General features: G+C 36.2%; 2 protein-coding genes and 1 pseudogene across 6 annotated transcripts; 2 read left to right on the forward strand and 1 right to left on the reverse strand.

Moving 5' to 3' along the window:
* The first annotated feature begins 1480 nt into the window (after positions 1 to 1480).
* LOC130748561 (putative UDP-rhamnose:rhamnosyltransferase 1) lies at positions 1481 to 3241 on the forward strand. The gene has a single exon (XM_057601785.1). The coding sequence runs from the start codon at positions 1496 to 1498 to the stop codon at positions 2915 to 2917; it is 1422 nt and encodes a 473-aa protein (XP_057457768.1). The 5' UTR covers positions 1481 to 1495; the 3' UTR covers positions 2918 to 3241.
* Positions 3242 to 5666: 2425 nt separating this feature from the next.
* Positions 5667 to 15708, reverse strand: LOC130745251 (histidine-containing phosphotransfer protein 3-like). 5 transcript variants are annotated; one of them, XM_057597425.1, is made up of 9 exons: positions 15342 to 15426; positions 12105 to 12156; positions 11598 to 11709; positions 10864 to 10953; positions 9406 to 9542; positions 9251 to 9319; positions 6531 to 6602; positions 6202 to 6274; positions 5667 to 5951 (listed from the first exon to the last, which is right to left on the reverse strand). In XM_057597425.1, exons 4-9 carry the CDS (start codon positions 10921 to 10923, stop codon positions 5901 to 5903), a joined length of 462 nt encoding a protein of 153 aa, XP_057453408.1. In that variant the 5' UTR covers positions 10924 to 10953; positions 11598 to 11709; positions 12105 to 12156; positions 15342 to 15426; the 3' UTR covers positions 5667 to 5900. The 5 variants fall into 5 exon arrangements, with proteins under 5 accessions (XP_057453408.1, XP_057453410.1, XP_057453407.1 ...); XM_057597427.1 differs by lacking the exon at positions 10864 to 10953 and having other exon boundaries at positions 11493 to 11709; XM_057597424.1 differs by having other exon boundaries at positions 10864 to 11709.
* Positions 15709 to 19528: 3820 nt separating this feature from the next.
* Positions 19529 to 25710, forward strand: LOC130743530 (aspartate aminotransferase, cytoplasmic-like; annotated as a pseudogene).
* Positions 25711 to 25795: the final 85 nt, after the last annotated feature.

The following is a 25795-nucleotide window of genomic DNA, read 5'->3' on the forward strand; positions in this document are numbered from 1 at the left end:
TCCATGGCTTGTGTTCGAACCCTCCTTGCAGCATTTTGAACATAATATCAAGTTTTTTTCCTACTACATACAAAATGTTTATAACTGGACTAAAAAAAACAATTTGAATGGCCCAATATGTTTAATAATTAGATAAACGGGCTTCCAAAAAAACAATTTGAATGGCCCAACGTCAACAAACTTAAAAAAAAATTAAAAAAAACATGAAAAGGGGGACTGGGCCGACTGGCATTGACCAAAAAAAAAAAGGTGACTCGTCGGTTCAATCAAAAAACCGGCCGAGTCATCGGTTTGATCATTAAACCGGCCGGTTTAAAGCGGTTCCAGCCGAGTGGCTTGCTTAACCGGTCTGAAGTGTGGCTTGGACCGGTCAGGTCACCGAGTCCCGGTCGGACCGGCCGGTCCGAGCCGAGTCTTAAAACACTGCGTGTGACTCTTTACTATCTACAGTTGAGTTTCTCATCCCTCTTGTGTCGTGGTCACACTTAGTCACTCTCTGCCTCTCTTTCTCTGTGACTGCGCCTCAAAATGTCATTGGGACCCTCAAAAGTGCCCCTGCGGACCTGCAACCCTGCCCACGTTTTAAGACGAAGCCAGGTTAGGAAGCCCGGACAAGTGCCCAGGGTCGTGGGCACTCAAATACACAAGTAGCATAGCACCTAACACCTTTTCTTTTGTACAAAAGTATCCTCACTTTACCTTTTCAAAAACACTGTAAGTTTGTCTATTTTTGTAATTATGCTTTTTCCTTCCTTTTTCTCTTTCCCGAACAATCATCTAAAGTGAGAAATTTACTTATTCTTTTAAAATGAGAGAATCACTTTTAAAAAGTAAAGTAAGTTATAAATCAAGTTATTTCATTGAATTTCAAAATTGGTATTTACGGTTAACGGTTGTGATGATTGATGTTTGGACCATATCTCAATATCAAGGATATGTAGACTGATGATTGGTGTTTGGACCATATTTAGTTATTTAAACTATTCTACTTAAAGAAACATAAGCTAATATTCTTAATAAGTCAGTTTCAAATGCCTCAAGTTCAAAAAAAAAGTTTCAAAAGACTCATTATTTATGCAAATTTTATGGTGTCTTGAAATTTTTTTGGGTGTGGTACTGTATTAAGTAATTCAATAAATTATTATCATATTATTCAAGTTAAATATTAAATTTTAAATTTTTATTTTACTTATCAACTAACTTTATCTCATGAAATTCATTTTTTAATGAAAAACAGATAAGTGGTGGAAACGAATGATAATGATTGAGAGACACGTAAAATGAACATGTTTGATGGATGAACAAATCTCAAAATAAGAATGAAATGTTACATTACTACGATAGAACAAAATCAAAATTTTATCGGGACATGAACCTTTAACTCTTCATTATTAAGCAAACTTATTTTGCATACCACACCTTAATATATATCACCAAAAGTACCAAAAACAAGCACCCATTATTTATATATCCGCGTGTTTCGCATGGAGTGAGAATGATTTTGTTAAGTCTCGTAGGGTGGCTCAGATATCAAAATCAACTTACGTCTACCAATAATCCTTCTGAAGAAACCATAATCGAATTCCAACCTCTAACTTCTTACTATCTCACCATGGCAGAGCAGCATAATAAGAAGCTTCACATAGCCATGTTTCCATGGCTAGCCTTTGGTCACATAGTCCCATTCTTTGAGCTTGCAAAACTCATTGCTCAAAAGGGTCACAAAATCTCTTTCATTTCCACTCCCAGAAACATTCAACGCCTCCCTAAACTACCTGTAAATTTACAACCTCTTGTGGATTTCATAGAGCTCCCACTACCCCATTTAGACAAACTCCCTGAAAATGCAGAGGCCACCATGGACCTTCCAGAGCACCTTGTTCCATATCTCAAGAAGGCTTTTGATGGTCTTGAAGAACCTTTGACTAAGTTTCTAGAAAGATCCACACCTGATTGGATCTTACATGACGTTGTACCTCACTGGTTACCCCCAATATCCTCTAAGCTAGGCATTTTGTGCATCCTTTTCTCTATTTTTTCTGCATTTGGTATATCTTTTGTTTTAGATTTGTTATCACGAAACCCTTCTGTGTTCCCTGAACAAAATGAATCAGGGGTTTCAGATATATTCAGGCTCCAAGAAACCATTCGAGGTGCTCAAGTGTTTGCTCCAAGAAGCTGCAAGGAGATTGAAGGTGAGTCTCTGAAATCACTTGAAAGTAACTGCATGAAACCTGTCATCCCAGTTGGGTTATTGCCACCCTCACTAGATTTCAGTGAAGAAAGGAGTGATGAAAACTGGGATACAATTGTTAATTGGTTAGATAAACAGGAGAAAGGATCAGTGATTTATGTAGCATTTGGAAGTGAGGTGACACTAAGTAATGAAGATTTTACTGAGTTAGCTTTGGGATTAGAACTATCTGGTTTTCCCTTTTTTTGGGTTCTAAAGAAGCAAAATAGTGACTCAGCTGATTCACATGATTGGATTGAGAATCAGTCAAATAAAAAGGGAATGGTGTGGAGAACATGGGCCCCACAGATGAGGATATTAGCTCACAAGTCTATTGGGGGATTCTTGACTCACTGTGGTTGGAGTTCAGTCATAGAGGGTCTTCAAGTTGGGTGTCCACTTATTATGTTGCCCTTCCAAAATGAACAAATGTTAGTTGCTAGATTTATGGAAGGGAAGAAGTTGGGGGTAAAAGTATCCAAAAATCAACATGATGGAAAGTTCACTAGGGACTCAGTGGCCAAGGCATTGAGATCAGTGATGTTGGAAGAGGAAGGTAAAAGTTATAGATGTCAAGCAGAGGAGTTGAGTAAGATAGTTGGGGACAAAGAGCTGCACCAAAAATATGTAGATGAGTTTGTTGATTATATGGAAATTCATAGGCTTGCCATTAAGGATTATTAGCTTTAATGATTTCCCATTCATGTGTTGACTGGAATGAACATTCCATCTTGTGAAATTTATTCATGAATCTGGTATCCAGGATTTCAGTTGTAATATCATTGGGGAACCAACTCATCGTGAAAGAAGGTTTGATAGCTGTTTGTGATTGTGATTTGTGATGTCAACCTGGGCATAATTTAAATTTTGCTTTTAGTCTAACGATTTGCTGCACTACTCAGAAATCCATATGATTATCTAATGAGTCAGTTGTTTGATGTCAGAAACATGTATTACTCGTGCCTTTTCAAGGCTCCTTTCAATCTAGAATTTATTTGAGACTTTCAATTTGCGTTTTGATATGAATCTAGAATTTGTCGGGATTCTTACTATGTATGTAAAGCTTGGTCTAGTGTGGAGTGTCTGGACCAAGAAAAATTTAGTTCACAAGTAAAAATGACTTCTCATTTTTTTTTTGAGTTTGGTCACCCAGGAGGGCGAGTGATGCGCAAGCTTACAAAGCTCTTTTCACTAGAGGAGAGACGTCTGGTATTATCAGGATTTATATTATTGTGGAGGGTACATCGAGTGTTGTTGGCTTAGTGAGGGGTGATGCCAGGGAGGGTGGTAGCTGCTCATCCTGACTAGTAGTATTGTTATTACACTAATTTTTGGTGATCAATCATAAATTTCATTGTTTCACCATTTTTCTTACCATAAAAAGGTGATTTACTTGCGGGAGATGAGAGATTAAATGGAAATAATTTTTTTTTATTTAATATGTGTAAAAAAATTTACTTAGTAATGGATTTATTAGTAGAAACTATTTAAGAAAAATATATATATACATGCAAATGTATTTATAAATTAATATTAATTCCATAATTATTACGTGTTTAACTATATTAACAATTAATATTAATATTCTTTCAAAAAAAATAATTAATATTAATATTAACAAATATAGTTATTATAATAAAATTATTTACATAGACCAAAAAATATTTTAATAACCTGAGGCTAGTCTCCTAGCCTGGGGTTTTTTCTTTTATTGTTTTTCTTTTCTTATCTGTTTGCACCAAAAAAGTAACAAATAATAATTGTGTAAGCAAATGTTTTCTTTAGTAGAGAAGTGTTGGCTAGACAAAACGAAGTAAATGTTAAGTAGGTAAATATTTATAAAAATATGATATAATTTCAAGATCCTATATAAACAAATGTTTGCAGTGATAAACTACCACGAATGTCGAGGAAAGTTATATAAATTGATGCTCCTATTTTTCGAGCACCATCCAGATATCCTAGCTATAAATCGATGCTCCTATTTTTCGTGTGTGGGTGAAGCCTAGAGCTAGTGGATTTATTGAAAGATTATGAAAAAGGGTTTAAATAAATCAATATTTTGGAGTTGAGATTGATTTGCATTTGAGTTCATGATATATTGAGATAAATAAATGTTAAGAAAAGAAGATGACTATTGTTGGCCCAAGATATTTGGCCCAAAGACATGTGGCCCAAAGTGCACGAGGCTCCAAGGCCAGGTAGTCGAGAATCAACGTTTTTGGGGAGCACTTGTTGGCCCAAGATATTTGGCCCAAAGACATTTGGCCCAAAGTGCACAAGGCAGTCGAACATGGACTGAAGGAAAGAGGAAAAATGCGCCAAGTTAGAGAGGCAGTCGAATTCGACAAAAAAGGCATTAGTAACCGTTGCTACAAACACGGGCACATTTAACATGTGCAGCATGGACTGAGTCAGTTTCTCACCACGATGGCTGAGTACGTGGCCAACAAGCAGTTGAAACAGTTGAAACACACGATCTCCACCACTACACAGAGAACTTCCGGAGCAAGCATCAGATCGTGGGAAAGAAAACACAGACCCACTAACCCATCCAAGGGGAGGAAAACCGCCAAGGACGTGCAGAACATGGAGCTCTATAAATAGGAGAATCCAATTCAAAAAGAGGGTGCCCAACTCAGCTCTAAAAATCACAAAAAAGCTCTCATGTCCGCATCAAAGAGACTCAACGAGCCTAACGTGATCATGAAGGAGTACATTGACGAGCCAGCCATTTATGATTCCTGCACTTAGATTTTCGAATTCGTTGTTCTTTGCTGCTTTTATTGGATTTGTAGTCGAATTTATCAATCTTACTTTGTGTAAAGCTTTTCAATTAATGAACTTTATTTTCAAGCATTTCTAAGTGTTTTGTATTTTAGCTTTGAACCTTACTTGTTTTTACCCCTCGACACACGGCTGTCGAAATCTCCAATTTCACACACGCTTTGGCAAGACGTTTTCCCAAAAGAACCCTTAATTCGTAAAACTCTTAAACTTTTTCCAGTCGAGCTCGGAAAATGTTTGTTTACTAAATATGTAAACAACTATATTTGTAAATTTTATAAACAGCCCACATTTTATGAAATTATGATTCACTTGTTCGTAGACTCATTTACAATGTATGTTACACTGCTAAAGACCTCTCTTAGGCAAGTTACTAAAAGCTGTGATAAAAGCGGAATCACATATAGATGTACTATAACTTGAGTTTTAATCAATGTTATCAAATATCGGCCATGGCGGGATCTCATGGAGGGTTTTTGGCCCTCCACCATGTCCGATATTCCAAGATAATCCACGACCCGACATTATTATTTGTCAAAATATGGTGGGTTTTTGGCTCTTCACCAAAGACCACCATCCGCCATAAACAACATTGGTCTTGGCAAGAATTTCAGCTTATGGAAACTAAAAAAACCATAATACAAGATAGACGAACCTCAAGCAAATTATCAATAGTGTCGACCAAAGGAGAACTATTATAAAATCTTCAAGTTGGCAAAAGCGCATACAAGGGAAAAACAGAAACTAAAAAGGGCAAGCTGATGATGTTTTTAAGAGAACATCCTTTTTAAAGGTGAATGAGATACATGTTCAGCAACAACTCAGAAGTTCGAAACAAACACATTAGCAAGCAACAGGAGGAGTCAACAGCACAGAGACTCTAGTTTGGTGGTTGAGAACTCTCCTCAAGTCTGATAATATCCCTCTCCAACTGTAAAAAAATTAGAATAATCAAACATATTAGTATACAATGCGAACTTTGAAAACTCAAGTACCAAAAAGCTAACTTTCCTACTCTTTTTATTTCCTTTTTATACAGTCCGCACCCCAAGTGCATTTCTAAAAACAGGTTAATGCAGCTATGTTTTCGCAACTAAGCCGCAAAAAAACAAGGAACAAGCTATGTTTAATGCAGCTATGAACATGTCTTCATCCAAAAATATAAGTAATGTAGTATATACCTGAACAAAATTGCTCAACTGCCTCTTAGTATAACCGAACTCATTTTTCAGTAGGGTCAGGTTGTGAGAAAAACTGAACAGCAAAGTACACAAACAAAAATTAGATCAGAACTATATAAAACATAAGACAATAAAATCAATAAGCATTTCAAAAAATGTGAAGTTCGGAATTTAAGTGCAAGTGTGTCAATCAAATAGATAAACAATAATAGGTTTTATTTTGCATATATGTATAGATAATTTACTTGAGGTTCATCTATATATAATAGATAGCAGAAATGAATTGTGCAGAGACAAAGTTCGAATAGAGGACAATTAAGACAGGGTACCTGCTTTTGCACCTCTCATCACAAGCTGCAATGACATCAAAACATGCAAGCCTCATATGATCTGCACCAATGCTGTAACATCAACTACAAATAGTAAGATATAACTTGAAATAATAAAAGGTGTATTGTCAAGCTTAAACTCATATCGATAAGAAAAATAAGCAATGTAACTATATAAGATTTTAGCATCATAGGAACTTCTCAAGTTATCATTAGAAGTATCAAAACTAACTCAAGCTTTCTCTTAAGGGTTGCTACTACAAACATCCTCATAAAACTGAAAAAAGACACATTTACATTGCTTTCCAGTACTGCATCATATTGAGAGGATATAAAGACAGACAATTTCAAGCTTCAACATTGTTCCAACATTAGATATAAAAACCATTCACGAAGCTTTACCTGACAAATTAAACTTTTAGGATAATTGGTCTCTGACAAGATATCAGAGGCTTTAAGATCGAGGGATCAGAAGTTCAATCATTCTTCTAACTGAAGTTGAGTTTCAGCACATGATAAAAAAAATATCTACGCATTGTACACACTTACAAAAGACTCTTGCATATGTTAGATTTGATATAAGAACCATTCAGGGTCCATCATCTAATAGCTTAAACTTTCAGTATAGTCAGTCCTTGACATGATATAAAAGTCTTTAAGACCAATTGGTCAAGAGTTTATACTCTGTCACCTTCATTCTATAAATAAAACTGATTTTTTCCACAAGACTCTTACATGGCTTAAGTTTTTAGAAGATTTTATCCCTAATATTAACAAACAGGCATTCTTACACACAGGTAAAAGCAATTATACTTTTATAGAGTGAAGATAGCTTGTATTCAAAGAAAGAAAGAAAAAAGCAATTTAATCTTGAATTTTTGCTTGTTAATAACCTAGTTCTAAAATTCTGCGATAAAACCAAGAAAATTTCAGACTGGGATATGCGAACCTGTGTGTCTATGCAGGAGTGCTTATGCATGAGGATAGACCTCATCAAATAGGTTATCTTACACAAAATCATACAAGTGGTTCAAGGTAAGAAAAGTTTTTACCAAAATCATACGAGTGGTTTAAGATAAGTCAAGTTTTTAATAATATTAATACCAGAGGGGAATTATGGATAATTAAATGCAATAAATATCGAGTAATGTTTAATACACACCTCTCTTTTGAGGTGGAGAGGTGGAATGGTGAGAGAGATAGGAAGAAAAGAAAAAGTAAGAGAGAGAAAATATGAGATGTGATAGATGATAAGATGAGAGAGATAGAAATAAAAAGAGGTGAAAATGGAGTGTTTAAAAAATGAGGTGTGTATATATCATTACTCATAAATATCATAGAAAACTATAGAAAGTAATTGTAATAAATTTCATGCACCGCCAAACTTGTGCATTTGTAATAAATAAACTCAGAAGTGCAGCATTTTAATGTTGACAACTAGAGCCAAATGAGAAACAAATCCAAACCTATTACTTTGTCTCTGTGCACATTTAGACCGAGGAGCATCAGTCAGTTATGAAGATATAAAAGATTATAGAAATCTCTTTATAATCCATACAAGACATGGCCATATGACTAAGAAATCACAGATTTGAGTAAAGGAATCAGCCTCTGAAAAATACAAGGTAAAACTACTTACAGTAGACCCACAATAGGTCCAACCCTCCCCACCCTGATGGAAGCTTTAAAGTATCAGGTTGCCTTTCAAAAATATTTCCCATTCACATTAAAAAGGTATCTCACACGAAATTGATAATCAATAACCATAAAGAATTGCACAAAAGTATAAAAGAAGCTATAGTTTTAAATTTCTAGTGTATTTAAGTTTCTGTTTTGCATTCCTGGAAAATAAAATGAATTAAGTTAAGATTACCTTCCCGTTTATGAGACCATGCAATGGTTTATAATGTGTTCGGAAATGAAAAAGCATTAAAAGATATCTTGTTTGATAGCTGGTCCAAAGCACGAGGAAGAGGACTACGCTCTATACATATTCACAATGCAATCAATAGTAGTTAATGACCATATTAAACTACACAGTGAAAAGATATGAGATAATCTCGAAGCAAATAGACACAGGGTGGCGTGGATAGGTAGCAAAGAAAGACACAGAAATGCAGATTAACTGATAGAAAAATGGAAATGGAAAAGGGATGCTTTCCCAGATGGACATGAATCATTAGCTGTTGCTAATCAGTTGATTTACTGGATAGACAGGGATCATTAGTTGTATCTACTCCCACACAGAATTCTTTTTCCTTTCAGTTACTAGACCCTGCTAGGGCCTAAGGGAGCCCCCACCACTAGAGTGGTGCCTAAGGGTTTCATAATAGGGAGCACGAGGAGGGAGAGGGGTCCTTTTCATCCACAGCCAGGAACTTTCAAGTAAATGTCACAACCAGTGTTCGACTTTTACATAATTTAGCTTTGTATTAAAAAAAATCTTTTTAGGGCTATGAAAACAATTCTCAGGCCATTGTTCAACAGCTCAAGCTTTTAGGTCAAGATTTCTTTTAACAAAATTATCATGACAATCTGAAAGGGAAAAAATGAAAAAGAATAAAACATCTTTAGTTAAAGAGACAAGAGAATATTGTGCTTCATCAATATTCTGTTAAAGCATTCACTGTTACAGTCAAAATTATCAAGATCCATAGTGTTTGAATAAGGATGCCTGTTTAAATACCCAGCATATCTGTAAGATAGACATTGCAAATTACCTTGTGCTCTTATCATGTACTTCACGAGCTAGGGAACCCAACATATAGAAGTCAACATGTGAATTATCACTGTAGATATAAAAATGCTAAGTAAGAAAAACTAGTTAGATAATCAGCTTGAAAATAGAAAACTAGGAAATAAGCAGAAGCATTACACATGGCGAGAAAGTTCAGACAGGATCACATCAACATCAGCCAAATAACTTTCTATCAGCTGTACAGCGTGATCTCGAGCTCGACCCCTGTTGTTTCTTGGACACGTGATTGCACTAAACTGATCATTAACTACCCCCTGCAAGTAATGGAAAGAAAAGAACACAGTCAAACATCTGAACATTCTTTCAAAACAGTGCTAAAAATAAGGAGAAAACCGCTAGACCAGAACAAGAGTATATTCATAACTCATGTGCACCTACCTGAAATGCAAAACAGAGTTAAATCACTTGAATTTCTGCATTGGATGTTGATCCCAGTTTTGAAAAGAAAAAATATATTGAAACAATTCAAAGGAAGCGAATTAAAATGTAATTGAATTTTCAGATACTGAGAAAAACAGTAAAGCCACTCCATCTACAACGAGCACTCAAGGTCATCCTCAGTCCTTACAAAAGAAAATTAGGGAACAAAGGCAGAATTTTGAATACTAGGGAGATTCATGGCAAACAGTTAAACATGGATAAAAACTAAATCACCTAGAAAGGAATTTTTTAACTCCTCAAGCAATGAAATCAGGTATCCTTGCAAAAGTCCTTTCAGAATTGGCATAGTCATCATATATAAAAAGCAGAAACGTAGCTCCGTAGAGAAGCAAAACTAAAAGGAAGATTGGCGCAATAGCGCTTCAGTAGGAAGAGTCTATCTTGCACAAGAGGTGGTACCTTTAATTCCAGATTTAAAACCCAAATGCCCAGAGTCGAACAAAAGCTTTAAATAGATGCACAGAATGAGTAGAGATAGAAACTTCCTGCCAGTTACCCTGGACTCAGCATGAATTTTTATTAAATTAGCCACTTAAGTTTGTAAAGTAACACCCATGTCATTGTCAGAGACAAACAGAAAGGGAGCCGGTTCCTTAGTTGAAGATCCAAATACATAGACAACCACAAAAGCACACAAAATAAGCACAATGAGTAGAGATGAGACAAACAGAAAGGGAGCCGGTTCCTTAGTTGAAGATCCAAATACATAGACAAGAGACAAACGGAAAGGGAGCCAGTTCCTTAGTTGAAGATCCAAATACATAGACAACCACAAAAGCACACAAAATAAGCACAATGAGTAGAGATAGAAACTGCCTGTCAGTGACCCTGAATTCAGCATGATTTTTTAGGAAATTAGCGACTACAATTTGCAAAATAACATCCATGCCATTGTCAGAGACAAGCTGTTAGTCACTCCATCTACAATGACCTCTTAAGGTCACCCTCACAAGAAAATTAGGGAAGAAAGGCAGAATTTTGAAGAGGAAGGAAGGGAACTGTTAGGGTTGGTTTACCTCTTTTATTAAAATAAACCAAATCCCTAATTAGATCCTAAAAGGAACACTAGAATGATCCCTGGCAAATAGTTTAACACGAATGAAAAGTAGATCACCTAGAAAGATATTCTTTTACCTCATCAAACATTCGAATCAGCTGTGCATGCAAGTATCCTCGCAGAAAAAACATTGTCATTTTTCTTGAAAAGCAGAAATGTAGCTCCCTCTGAGTAGCAAAAATATAAGGAAGATAGCGCTTCAGTTGGAAGAGACTATCTAGCACTGAGAGGAGGTACTTTTTTTAATTCCAGATATGAAACCCAAATGCAGAGAGAGACAAACAGAAGCTCTCAAATAGATGAAACTGGCTGTCACTTGCCCTAAATTCAGCACAAATACAAATGAAAATAGACACTAAAATTTGCAAATTAACATTATGCCATTGTCAGAGAGAAGGGGGAAGTTTCCTTTGTTTAAAACCCAAATGAATAGAGACAAACAAAAGCTCTCAAATTGATGAGCAGAATGAGATAGTAACTGTCAATGTGAATTAATCATTAATTAGGCATTAATTAAACATTAATTACGCATTAATTAAACATTAATTAATCTGTAAGTAATCCTGAGTTAAATCATTAATAATTATGAAATTAGCCACTAAATTTGAAAATAACATTCGTGCCATTGTCACAGACTATGCCCTTTTACTTATATACTATTGTACACTTGTTAATCTACTCAATGTGAGACTTCTTTTAGTCATACTTGTAATTCTCTCATACTCCCCCTTCAAGGCGGACTCCATTTTCTTCTTCCTTCTTGTCTGGGCTTGTACTTACTTGTTTGAGTCTCAGAGGCCTTACGACTTACCTTTTTTTACATCTTTGCCTGAGCTTGTACTCCAGCGGAACGCCATTAGGTGTGCAACTTCTGTTCCTGAGTCTTAGAGACCGTACGGCATGCTTTGTCTGGGCTTGAACTCCTGCGCAACGTCATTAGGTGTTAGGTTCCTGAGTCTCAGAGGACTATATGACTTTATCCTTTTTTTGATTTTTTTTCCCGATCTTTTTTTTATGATCAGAAGCCATTCAGCAATGGACTCTGATACCATGTTAGAAATATAAGTTACATCCACACACCACAAAACCTTAAGCCGCTCACACTCATTGCCTTAAGTGGCTTAAGGTTTTGTGGATGTAATTTATATTTCTAACATATAAAATAATTTTTTGAAAAAAACTGGAGGGGCCATGGCCTGCCTTAGTCCCTTCAAAGATCCGCCAATGTAAACTATATTGATGTATTCCAAGAAATCTCTATAGCTTCTTGAAGCTTGCAAAATAAGAAATTACTCAAACTTCAATACAACAACCAAACCTTTCCCCACTAGGTAGAGTCGGCTACATGGATCATACAACACTGTAATGCCCTGTCAAGTATTAAGCTCAAACTTCAACAGTATGTAAAGAATTTCATTTAAACGATAAGAAAATAATATCCATCATTAAAAAAACAATTTATCGGCAGAAATATCTATCTACACATATAAATTCATTACACATCAAACTTAAACTATACTATGATAACTAAAAGCCATAACAGAAATTTTAATTAATTCAATTACTGGTTAAAATATTATTTTTTAAATATGAAAATTTTGAATTAAAATACTACAATCCAAAATAGTCTTCTTGGACCACCCTCGAACTGCACTAAAACTGGCCACCACAATGGTTACCCGAAAAAGAAAAGAAAATATAAAACTTCCTCATATTTGACACGTAGTACAATATAGTAACAAGTGAGAGCAGAACAGGGAAAGGAAAAGACTATTGCAACTAATATCCAAGTATCATTGTTGGCAAGAGATGTTGCAACTGAGATAGAAACGGAAGGCAATATGACTAAGGCATGCAATCCAGTCAGCAACTAACATTGACACAATAAATCCAAATATATCCCAATCCTTTTTTTTTTAATTTGTTACTCTAGTAACTTGGTTGACATCACATGCTCAAAAGGGAAAAGGTTGATGAAGAAAGGCATATTTATCACTTTCATAGCAGCAATTCCATACCAATGCATATGATCTTACAAAAATTATATGTATGTGGTTGTGTACGAGGGAACAAGCACATAATTCGATAAAACGACCCAAATCTTAGAAGGAAAGTAAAATTTCTTGATAGATCATGCTTTTAAAATTAAATTTTCTCGGACACCTATTAATATTGGAATTTAGTAAAATCAGAGACATAGTGGAAAGGAAATTTTCGATCACACATCTTATCTTATCCACCAAAACATATCTTGCCCTCTTACATTATTGAGCCCAATACAACAACCAAAGCCTTTTTTTCACTAGGTGAGGTCAGCTGTATAGATCAAAGACGCCATAATATCCTATCATGAATGATGAAATGTCTAATGACAGGTCATTTAATTCCAAATTCCTCTTAATGGTTTGACCTATAGTTATTCTTGGTCTTCTTCTAGCTCTAAGTAGTGGACTATCCTCCATGTAGACTACTTTCCTTATTGGTGGTGTTTCTACAGGTTTTCTCCACACTTGCCTAAACCATCTAAGATGAAATTCTACCATCTTCGTTCACAGTAAGTGCTACTTTAACTATCTCTTACGCTTCCACTTGAAAGTAGGAGAAGTTATAATAGTATAGCTTGATAGTAGAAATACAACATGTAATTACAATTTATGGAGGCTACTAACCTAATTAAGAAATTAAAGAATCTGTACAGAACCTCCCTTGATTGATACCAGTCTCCTAATTATATCAAATCTTTTAATGGGAAATAATACTAATAGGCTTCACTTATTTTGCACGCCAAGAATCTTTGTCTGTGCCACTCCTTTTTTATGTTAACTATGATATTGTGGTCGGGTTCAGATTTCGACGAAACGGAAATTTCAAATCCGAACCTGCCCGTTGTTACCCTGATGAACTAATTTTTTCAAACTGGAAAACCCGATCACCCGCAGGAAACCATTTGTTTCATTTGTTGAGCCATCGTATATTATAACTAAAGAAAAGAAGTTCCCGGAGGCTGAGAGGGCTTTGACAGGTGAAGCTTTCGTTTGGTGCTATTTCTGGAAAAGAAGCAAGCAGAAAGCAACATGGTGGGAGTTTGTGAAGGCTTTGCTGAAGAAATTCCAACCAAAAATGGACCCTGACATAGCAGTATGTGTTCAAGATTCTGGAGAGGAAGAAAGCCCAAGGAAAAATTAAGTCTTGGAGAAAGCAAGAGAAGGCCATCGAGTAGAAGCAAAGGAAGAGATGACAGGGACCACAATAGAGGCGGAGAAATGCTTAATCTTTGAGATGCAGGGACCCAATCTTGAAGTGATATTTGGTAAAGGGTTGGCTATTGCTACTACTATACAAAAGATCTTCAGGACTTGGTTATCATGTTCTGGAAGTGGACATCACTGCTTTCACATGGGATTATGCTCATTGTGCTTCAAACAGTGGGATCCAGGAGATATCTTTCAGAGTCAAACTCGAAACGGTGCAAGGATGCTGATTAAAACTGCAGGACAATTGGAGCAGCCAACCTACATTCAAGGGGCATTGCCTATTTCCCACCTTGAGGACATGGTGGATCTTTTAAAGGCGAGTATTGATAGAGTTAGACCCGTAACAATTATTGGCAGTTTTGGGGGAAATTCTGTTGTAACTGCTGAGTAGTTTCCTTTATAAGGCGGTAATAGGTTTGTTAGAGTGATATTCCGGAAACGGGAATAGATTTGGGACAGTGCTGGTCTCCCGAATACAAATAACCATTGTAGTTCCTTTGTTATTCTTGGGTAATAAATAGTTTTCCTTTTCATCCATTACTAATACCTATCTTTGGGCACATCCTCATATAGATACATTGAAACGTGTTCTTCATTCTTGTAATATTTCTCATTGTAATAATGAAACATCAGAGTTTTGTACTCCCTGATGTTTAGGGAAGTCTCATAGTTTACCTTCTCATGTGTCTACACACACTTATCTTCCTTTTGAGCTAATAATATACAGTTCTTTGTGGGGTCCTGCACCCATGAGCTCTTCCTCTAGTTTTACCTATTATATTACTTGTGTTAGGATTTATATTATCCTAACAGCAAACTGTAAGAGAAGAGAGATACACAACTAAATCCTAATGGATTCACAAGAAGGAGAACCTTCTTTCCAAAGGAAAATCCCTTTATTTATCAAACACCAAAGTGGGGTGATGACAAAGGCTTTCCTTTATTAACCAAATTAACCAAAGAATGGCAAAGGTAGCACACTCACTGCCACACTACTTTATCTTCTTCTCTGTCTTAAACCTCTGAACTAAATTAAAAGAAAATGCTTTCAATCTATTTGAGCAATACAGAACACAACATCAAAAGCATCTGTTATTTCTAGAGAACAATATAACATTTCCAGGCTTCTCAATTCAAGAAAAGTAAATCATTTACAAGACCAATCAACAAGTACCCATTAAGAAAAAATTTCCTAAGCATTCAATGCATATTTTAATATGGATTGAAAGTTGAAACACAATCTTAAGAAAATGGTTCATTTTGAATATAAAAAATTTTTCCATGAAGTGATTATGATTTACCTGGACAAGGGTTTGGAGTTTTCTCCCCAAATAAGAAAAAAAAAAACCATTCTTGATTTCGATAAAGAGCATGATAGCAACTGAAACATGAGAAGAAAAGACATTATCGTCACAGACAAAAACCAAAATTAAACAAATATAGAAAGTGAACAACAAATTGACGAGGAATCAAAGTTAATGGTGAGAGTGAGACATTGATTGTTGTGTTGTACACTGAAGGGGAGGGAAGGGTGTGGTGGCGTAGTGTGTTGCTTTGTGTCCAACGGAAGGGACGACTGGTTTTCCCACATTTTTCCACTTGGATCCATCTTTGCATAACTCTTCATGTATGCCATTTTTTTTTCTTTTCTCTTTCCCTATATAATGGAAGACAAGATTAGTTAGAGCTCGAGTTAAATACATAAGAGTTCGGTGGGATGAAGGAAAAATGAGCAAAGGTTTGAACCATGATGAAGATTAATTTACTAACATTACTAACAACTAACATTTGTCTATCAAGAGTTCAAAAAACATTTACCTATCAAAAAAACAAAAGTTAGAGCCTCCCCAATCGAGTTGCTTAATACAATTGGAGTATTTAAGCAACATTCCTTATTTTGAAGTACTATTGGAATAACTTGACATGACAGTTCTGGTTGCTTAAATTTTAGCAATGTTTTCTTCTTACTTTTTTTGCTAAAAAATTATATTTTCTCTTTCATTCATTAACTTGAACAGTGTCATAACCTTGAAATAATATAAATATATGAGGTATAATGGGACCCAACCAAAAGTAAAAAAAAAAAACAACTATAATTGGAGCGAATTCTGGGTTGCTTAAATTCTATGTGGCAGTTTGGGTCCACCCAGTATTATTAAATTCGGACCAGACCGGTCGGTCTGACCGGTTTCACCGTGAACCGGTGACTAGTCCGGTTCGAGCTGACAATCGGATCGGCCATGTAATCAAACCGGACTGAACCAGAATGGCCCGACCTGTTTAGCTGGAAAACCGGTGACTCAGCCGATTTTTTGTAGAACCGACGAGTCACTTTTTTTTTAACAGAAGTGTATCTAATATGTAATTTACTAATGTTTTGAAACCTTTTTTATTATTTATATGGCTTAATAGTTCTTTTGGTCCCTCACTTATCACATTTTTGCACTTTTGGTCCTCAATAAAAAAAATTAACACTTTTGGTCCTCCACATTGCTTAATTTTTTGCAAATATTATCCCTATTTGAGACTAAAACGGCAAAAGTGTGTAAATGTGAGGGACTAATTTTGATAATTTTTTATGGAGGGACCATAAGTACAAAATCGTGAAAAGTGAGGGACCAAAAGAGCTATTAAGCCTATATTTATATATTAACTTTATATTGTATTGAACTATTTTATATTTTTTAATATACACCGAGTCAAGCATTCGAACCAATGACCTAGTGGTTCGACCAATGACCCACTGACTCAGTGCCCTGACCGAGTCGATCACCGGGCCGAGTTTAATAACATTGGGTCCACCAGAATAGTGTTTAAGCAAATCAACTAGCAACTATGCATTGAAGATACTCTTATGAGTGAGGTCTCTCTTATGTGATTTGTTTGGTTTAAGGGAGAAAATAAGAGAAAAATGATTGGAATAAAGTGGTGAAAAAAATATTGGATTAATTATGAAGAAAAAAGTATTTGGTTAATTATGTTTTTTGTCCCAGTAAAATAAGCAGAAATGATTCATTCACACTCTAGTTTCTCTTACATTTCATTTTCACTCTTTTCTCTTCTTATCTCTCTTTGCATTTTCTGTCACATCACATATAATATCATATCACTCATTTATCTCTCCTCCCATCATATATCATTAAGGTGAAGGTGGATTTGAATTGTTAACAAACAATTATTCGTAAAACAAGTAAGCTTTGATTCTAGTCTCTCACCAATTGGGATGGAATATCATCATCCATTCTAGCGTCCAACCCACTTACCAAGTACCAACGCATTATAAGTTTAACATACGGAATTGAGATGACATGAAAAAAACTGCGAACGACAGTAAATGTGGGAATCATAACTGAGATTTTCAAAATTTAGGGACCTCGTATTTACAATTGCGTAAAGTGGAGACTAAAAGTTCAACTAGCCTAATATCAATTATTTATGTTCAAAATTTTTGATTTGGTATTTATTGAGAGAACTAAGATTCTAATCATAAATTTTAGTTGTTTTTCACGCTCCTCCATTTCGTAGAACTAAACATCTTCAGTTCACATCACTGATCCAAAACTCAGGTTCTATTAGAGCTGCACATGGATTGTGACTACATAAAAAACTATCCCATAAAAAATACATGTAATTTTTGCATTCATACAATTCAAACAATCAATTATATTTTTTAAACTAAAACCTGACTTGCAAAGGCTCTAACCCAACTCATAGCCCACTCTTTTTAAAAAATCATGTGATCTTATTTTTATAATCTTGACCAGACATGTTAAATTTAAATTTTAATGGTCACAATGCGATGATCTCATCTCTCACAATAAATATTGCTCTCACTTGATACGCCCCTATATATACTTAAATTAGTTTATGAGTGACAATTAGTAGACAAATAAAAAAAATATTGGCCCAGCGATGGTTAAAACTTCCTTTAGTAAAAAAATAAAATAAAAATGAGAGTAGATTAGCGGTTGTTCTTTGGGGTGGTCAGCCTTGACCGTGTGGGTTTTTATACCGTGTTGAGGTTGTTTGGGTGTACATCTTATCAGTTTCCTCATTATCATTATATATATTTTCTCCCTTCGAAAAAAAGATTAGCGGTTGTTCAAACTGCCATTAGTCATCCAGAAAAAAAAATGAGAATAGACTATTGGTGGTTACAAGCACCCTTAGTCATAAACAAAAACTCGTGGCGGTTGGTTATAACTGACGACAAGATGTTTGGCGGTTGCAAATTCCCTGGCGCACGTCCAGCCGCCGCTAGTCACCCTTAAAGGCGGTTGAAACTGCCGCTAAATACCAATTTTAACCGCCGCTAGTCCTCATTTCTATTGTAGTGTGTAGCTCGTGGCAGAGCGACATGTAGGGGTTCAACTCGTGACGGAGCGGCTGAGGCGGCAGTGAGATATAGGTGGATGGGGAGGCTAGAGAGATAGAGAGGATGAGGGTGGCGAAGGATGAGGGAAGAACCGAGAGAATGGGTGAGGGAGATAAAAGCGCAGAAGAAGGAAGGGCGACGACTCATAGCGTCAGAGGAGGGTGAGAGGCGGTGAACGAGAGTGTGGGTCAGGGTGAGAGTGGCGGAGGACGGTGAGAGCCGTGGAACGTCGGATAAAGGTGTGGAAGAGGGGCGGCGACAAGATGAGGACCATAGGACGAAAAAAGAAGGTTAGGGGCAATGGGTGGAGGGGGGACCGACGGAGCGGGGAGAAGGGCGGAGAAAGGTTGAAAATGACTTTCACGCCCACGAAATGAGTCGTACGCGATCATTAGCATTGGAAGGTGATGCCCACGACGAACACTTCTTGTTATAGACGACGCTAAGGATGTAGAGTCGGCTTCAAGATGTCGCTATTTGTCTACGGTTGGACGCTATGGTGGGCGGAAAATTTAGCGTTTGTCGGAGCTGACTTTAAATACTACTTAACCGACACAAATTCGGGTGAGCTACGCTGACGCTAAACAAAATTGTTTTTTTTTTACTTTCCTTGCGTCGGCTTTTCCGACGCACAAACTGGCCAAAATTAGTGTTGTGTCGTGACCGATGCTGGTGGCCCCTAGTGTGCACCACTTTTTAAGTGGTGCAACTTTACACCATTTGCATTCACCTGCTATAACAGGTCAATACATCAATTTTTTTTAAAATAACATATAACAAATTTTTAATGATATTTAAAAAAAAAGATGGGTTGACCTACTATAACGGATCAAAACAAGTGGTGTAAAATTAGAACACTATAAAAGTGGTGCATAATTTAGGGAGAACCGTTTAGATGAGTTTAGAAACGATGTTCCCTCCCCTGAAAATGAACTAATTTTGGTGGACAACAATTTGGTTTTCTTGGTGAATGGACAACAATCTGGTTTAGTTTCAATTCGATTTTAATTCTCGGGGATTACTAATTTTGTGTAACTTTTTTATTATTAATTTAAATTTAAATATATTTTTAACACAGGTGGAAAATTATTTAAATTAAAAATGACGTGAATAATGTCACATCACCTCTGGCATGCCATTGGGCATGCTCGCTTGAGTTCCACCTTCCAGCAAGGACCAAAACCAGACATGGTGCAAACATAGGGTTATATCGCCAACTATTCACTGACTAGGGACGAAAATCAAATGAGGTGATAAACACAGAGACTAATTTGATCATTAATCCTTATAAGAGTAAAAGAGATGAGAGTAGACAACTAAACATGAATCAAAACTCTTAAAAAATAGAATTGTTTAATTTATTAATATATCCAGCTAGCCACTTCAGTAGGTAGCCACTCCCTTCTCAGGTTCCAGTTATTTATTTATAAAAGATGCTATTCGGTACCAATAAAAGCCAACGAAACCCAATAATTAACCATGTTTCGTATAATATAACTCATTTTGGCGGAAATCAAGCAGTACGTGTTTCACATGGAGTGAGAATGATTGAATAAATATATGTATTATGTTATACTTGATTTTGAAGAGAAAGGAAGGAACGAAAGAGAAACGACAGATATGATAAGTAATTAATATGAAAAAAATATAAAAAAAAATGAATGAAAATGAGATGATAAAAAATAAGAAGTATGAAATTGTTGGGGTATTAACGCAAGATGGAAGCACAGGATCGTGATAATTGAGAATTTAAGAGAAGTAAATAGGATAGCAAGAAAATGAACACACAAGATTTACGTGGAGAACCCTCTCAATGTGAGAGGTAAAAATCACGGGCGATCAAGAGCAAAGTTCCACTATGAAAAATGGAGAGTACAATAAGTCCTCTTATAGAAATGAGGACAAAGCAATATTTTGCACTAAAACTACTCTCTCAAATGGAACAAGAATTCTCACCAAAATAAACCAGTCAAAGAAACAAATGGAAATGTGAGTATGAGCTTCAATGTTTTTCTCTCTGTGTTGTGAGTTGCAATTCACGTTGCTTTCTATGGCATATTTATAGCATCAATCCAAGTGTGAATGCCAAGTGTAAAAGAACCAATGAGAAAGCAACAAGCATGAGTTGTAATGGTTGAAAAGAAAAACATGATAATTCTTTTGTGAAAGAAGTAGGTGTCCACAAAAGAATTACCATGTTTTTCTTTTCAACCATTACAACTCATGCTTGTTGCTTTCTCATTGGTTCTTTTACACTTGGCATTCACACTTGGATTGATGATGACTAGCTTGATATGTTTACTTGCATTACGTTTTGTTATAGCTCTATTGTTTAATCTGAAGCACACTCGACCTTCCTTTAATCTAAACATTTGTTACTGATTTGTGTATTTTGTTATAGCTCTATTGCTAATTTGTATCTTAATCTTAACTACTTTTTTTTTCCTTCTTGACTTTGTTTCTATTACTTACATTGCGTTTGTAAAATAGGTGACTGTCGCTTTCAACAAAGATCCTAGCCCTGTTAAGCTCAACTTGGGTGCTGGCGCTTACCGAACTGAGGTGAGTGACTCGGCTATTTGGTTTGGTTGCAATTGTAGTTCTTAGTCATTTGAGACAGGATAGTAAACTATGTTTCCATGCCTTTTATAATCATGATTCGTGATCCTTTCCTTGCATTTAACTTGGCCATTGAAAATAATCGAAATTCATGTTAATGAATAATGAATAATTACCTGTAGCTAACAATCACATTCATTCAATCTCAGTTTTACTAATACTGTAGCATGTCTGTCTGTACCAGGAAGGAAAACCTCTTGTTTTGAATGTGGTCAGGAAAGCTCAACACCTAATCGTGAATGACCCGTTAGTACCTGACTTTACTTTGTTTCTTCTCATTTCTGACGAAGTTATATTCTATATTTGATGATGTTTTTACCTTTCGAGTTGTTTTCAGGTCACGCAACAAGGAGTATCTTCCAATTGTGGGGCTTGCTGATTTTAACAAATTGAGTGCTAAGCTTATTTTCGGTGCTGACAGGTTAGTAATAGAAACAAAGTGTTATTACATGAGCTTTTCTTGTTCTTGTTAGAAGTAGGTTTTGTTCAATCAGTAATTTCTTGTTTGTAATGTCTGACTGCTTATTAGTGAACATTTTTGGATATAGCCCTGCTATTCAAGAGAACATGATTACCATTGTTCAGTGCTTGTCTGGTACTGGTTCATTAAGAGTTGGGGGTGAATTTTTGGCTAAACACTATCACGAAGTAAAGTGTTCTGTCCTGAAACTTTTTGTCCTTTTGAACTCATTAATGTATTCCGTCCCAGTTTTCCATGTCTAACTGCCTTTGTCTTTTTCAGCGGATTATATACTTGCCAAAATCAACTTGGGGCAATCACACAAAGGTTTTCACCTTGGCAGGGTTAACTGTCAAAACATATCGCTACTATGCTCCAGCAACATGAGGGCTTGACTTTCAAGGTTAGACATTATTGCATCAAGCTGTGAAGTGATTGTTCCTTATTTTCTAATATGTATCCAAATTCATATGCATCATGGTCATAATTCAATAACTTCAACAGGTTTCATTTTATGATACTTTTCTCCATGTTCCTGACAGGGCTTCTAGAAGATCTTGGTTCTGCCCCATCTGGATCCATTGTTTTGCCACATGCATGCGCTCATAACCCTACTGGTGTTGATCCAACCCTTGAGCAATGGGAGCAGATTAGGTAGCTGATAAGATCAAAGGCTTTATTACCTTTCTTTGACAGTGCTTATCAAGCAAGCTTTCTGGCATACAACCAACTGCTTGCTTCCTGTTTTTTACCTTTGAGATTTGTAGTAAGATCAAAGGCTTTTTTACCAACTGCATGGCTTCCCAACTTCCTTTTCTTAGAAGTATACAATGGATCATGTCTACTCAAGAATTCATCTCTACTAGTCTTAAATGCTTATTGTTTTATGAAACACTTTTTTTTAAACTATACATATTTTGTTCAATAGGGTTTTGCTAGTAGAAGTCTAGATGCAGATGCACAATCTGTTCGTTCATTTGTTGCTGATGGGGGTGAATTGCTGCAGGCAGCCCAGAGTTATGCAAAGAACATGGGTCTTTATGGAGAACGTGTTGGTGCCTTAAGCATTGTAAGAATTTCAAAGCATTAAATGGAAAAAAACTTGGAATTTTTCATTAGTTGTGATTAGTGAATCATGCACGTTGTGTTCCATTTAATCTGATATTTTTCCTTGACTGCCTTTTGAGTCTTTGGGTCCTTTTAGTACCATTGGTGTAACTTTTATGTTAGTTTTTTAATAGAACAGGTTGACAAAAGTTTCTTGTTCTTTTTTTATATGTTGCCCTTATCTTTTTCCTTTTTTTTTCATCAAAAAAAAATCGCCGAGGTCTGCAAGTCAGCTGATGTTGCAAGTTTGGTTGAGAGTCAACTGAAACTTGTCATCAGGCCCATGTACTCAAATCCTCCCCTTCATGGTGCATCCATTGTAGCCACGATTCTCAAGGACCGGTAATGAGCCAAGACTCTCTCTGAGTAAAACTAGGCAAAGAATGATTTGCTAATGATTATCATTGTCCGTTCTCCTTGTGTGTGTGTGTGTTTATTTTTGTGATCAATGCCAGTCTTGAAATGGCATGTCAAGTGGTGATGGATTTTGTGGTTGTCATTGCTGTGATATTTAGATGTCATACTTCAAATATGTTTTATACCTCTAACTGTGAGTGAACATTGTCCTTAACTGAGATGATTTTACTGGTTGAGTTCATATATTTAACTGAGCCTTAAGGGTATATATTTAACTGCCAGGAGATGCTACTATATAATCTTTTGCTAGGTGATATTATCCTCTTTGAGCCTTTGTTAAAGTTTCTCAACTGTTTTGCTTCTTTGTCAGGGATTTGTACAATGAGTGGATTATTGAGTTGAAGGGAATGGCTGATCGTATTATCAGTATGCGCCAACAAATTTTTGATGCTTTACGTTCCAGAGGTCTGCCTCTACTGAATTTCCTTTGCAATTTATTCTGCTTGTACTATTGTTTCACCAATATACCAGACTTTTTTGTTTACTTATTCTTAACTTCTGAAAAAATGAAGACTAGTTAGGATGTTTAGAAAACCTCTTTAAATGGTTAATAAGTAAACTCAACAATTAAATGAGGTTAAAAATGTCCCTAGAAAAAACTCTAGTAGCCAAGGGAGGTTTAAAGCTGTAAATAATCTCTTGCATTTAAGGGGGATTGAAAACTCCCGTTAAAAAAATCTTGCAGATAAGGGAGGTTTAAAACCGCCGCTAAATGTATATGCATGTACCAGGGTTTGCTGAAAAAACGCCGTTAATGATTTGTGGCGAGTGTAACTTCGGGATTTTTCAAAACCCCCGCTAAGTAACTCGCGGGGGTTGGAAACTCCCACTAAATGCAAAAAAAAAAACCCCACTAAATAACGTTATTTTTGTAGAGGGAGGTGAAAACTTTGACAAACCAATGAATTAGTGAATTACCATAGGCCACAAGTTTGATGGGAGTATGAATTATTGGACGGTGTCACATTCATAAGAATTAGATATTTAGATGTGGAATGAGAACCACATATTCTAACAGAAATAATCAAATCCTGAGAATGATTTTCTTAACTAGCGCAGGGGATAGCAATAATTGCTCCATTCCAACCTCTCACTATATATACATCATACACAAGTCACAAAACCACAACTTAAAGACCACTACAAACCATGGCAAATCAGCAGCATAATAAGAAGCTTCACATTGCTGTGTTTCCATGGCTAGCCTATGGTCACATAGTCCCATTCTTTGAGCTAGCAAAACTCATTGCTCAAAAGGGTCACAAAATTTCTTTCATTTCCACTCCTAGGAACATTCAACGCCTCCCTAAAGTACCTGCAAATTTACAACCTTTTGTGGATTTAATAGAGCTCCCACTACCCCATGTTGACAAACTCCCTGAAAATGCAGAGGCCACCATGGACCTTCCAGAGCACCTTGTTCCATATCTCAAGAAGGCTTTTGATGGTCTTGAAGAACCTTTGACTAGGTTTCTAGAAGGATCCACACCTGATTGGATCTTATACGACTTTGCACCTTACTGGTTACCCCCAATATCCTCTAAGCTAGGCATTATGTGCATCTATTTATCTATTTTTTCTGCATTTGGTATATCTTCTGTTTTGGATTTGGTGAAAGCACATCTTGAACCTTCTAAGCACAAAACTGCAATTGCCACTGACTTTGTGCTCCTTGAACAAAATGATTCTATGGTTTCAGATATATTCCGAGCCCAAGAAACCTTTTTTGGTGCTCAAGTGTTTGCTGCAAGAAGCTGCATGGAGATTGAAGGTGAGACTCTGAAATCAATTGAAAGTAACTTCATGAAACCGGTGATCCCATTCGGGTTATTGCCGCCCTCGCTAGAGTTCAGTGAAGAAAGCACTGATGACAACTGGGATACGATTGTTAATTGGTTAGATAAACATGAGAAAGGATCAGTGATATATGTAGCATTTGGAAGTGAGGTGACTCTAAGTAATGAAGAATTTACTGAGTTAGCTATGGCCTATGGGATTAGAACTATCTGGTTTCCCCTTTTTCTGGGTTTTAAAGAAGCAAAATAGTGACTCAGCTGAGTCACAGGATTGGATTGAGAGCCAATCAAATAAAAGGGGAATGGTGTGGAGAACATGGGCACCACAGATGAGGATATTAGCTCACAAGTCTGTTGGGGGATTCTTGACTCACAGTGGTTGGAGTTCAGTTATAGAGGCTCTTCAAGTTGGGTGTCCACTTATTATGTTGCCCTTCCATAATGAACAAGTGTTAGTTGCTAAGCTTATGGAAGAGAAGAAGGTGGGGGTAAAAGTATCTAGAAATGATCATGTTGGGAACTTCACTAGGGATGCAGTGGCCAAGGCTTTGAGATCAGTGATGTTGGAAGAAGAAGGTGAAACTTACAGAAGTCAAGCAGAGGAGATGAGTAAGATAGTTGGGGACAAAGGGCTGCACCAGAAATATGTAGATGAGTTTGTTGATTATATGGAAATCCATAGGCCTGCCATTAAGGATTAGCATGTAGGCTATTCTACCATATCCACTAGTGATTTCCAATTCATGTATTTCCTTTGCACAACTTGTTTGGTGTCTAAAACATGTATTTCTAATGTATTTGTTGCAGAACCAGAGTGCCCTGCTAAACCAAGGTATTTATGTTTTGCTTTCCCAGCTCCTATAATATTATCTTCATATTGCCCTTTACACTTTCAATCGTATTCTCTCTAAAAATATTTTCTTTTCTTTCTCTGTGCCAAAAATATTTCTCAACTGACCCATTATTTTGTTGATTTCTCAT

Source organism: Lotus japonicus, chromosome 3, assembly GCF_012489685.1.
Source record: "Lotus japonicus ecotype B-129 chromosome 3, LjGifu_v1.2".
In the NCBI taxonomy this organism is placed as follows: domain Eukaryota; kingdom Viridiplantae; phylum Streptophyta; class Magnoliopsida; order Fabales; family Fabaceae; genus Lotus; species Lotus japonicus.

Coding starts and splice junctions, on each gene's coding strand:
- LOC130748561 (XM_057601785.1), top strand. CDS start 1,496: ATGATTTTGTTAAGTCTCGTAGGGTGGCTCAGATATCAAAATCAACTT.
- LOC130745251 (XM_057597422.1), bottom strand. CDS start 15,676: ATGGCATACATGAAGAGTTATGCAAAGATGGATCCAAGTGGAAAAATG. Junction 9,543..15,341: donor AACTCCAAACCCTTGTCCAG/GTAAATCATAAT, acceptor CATTACTTGCAG/GGGGTAGTTAATGATCAGTT. Junction 9,320..9,405: donor TCTGAACTTTCTCGCCATGT/GTAATGCTTCTG, acceptor TTATATCTACAG/TGATAATTCACATGTTGACT.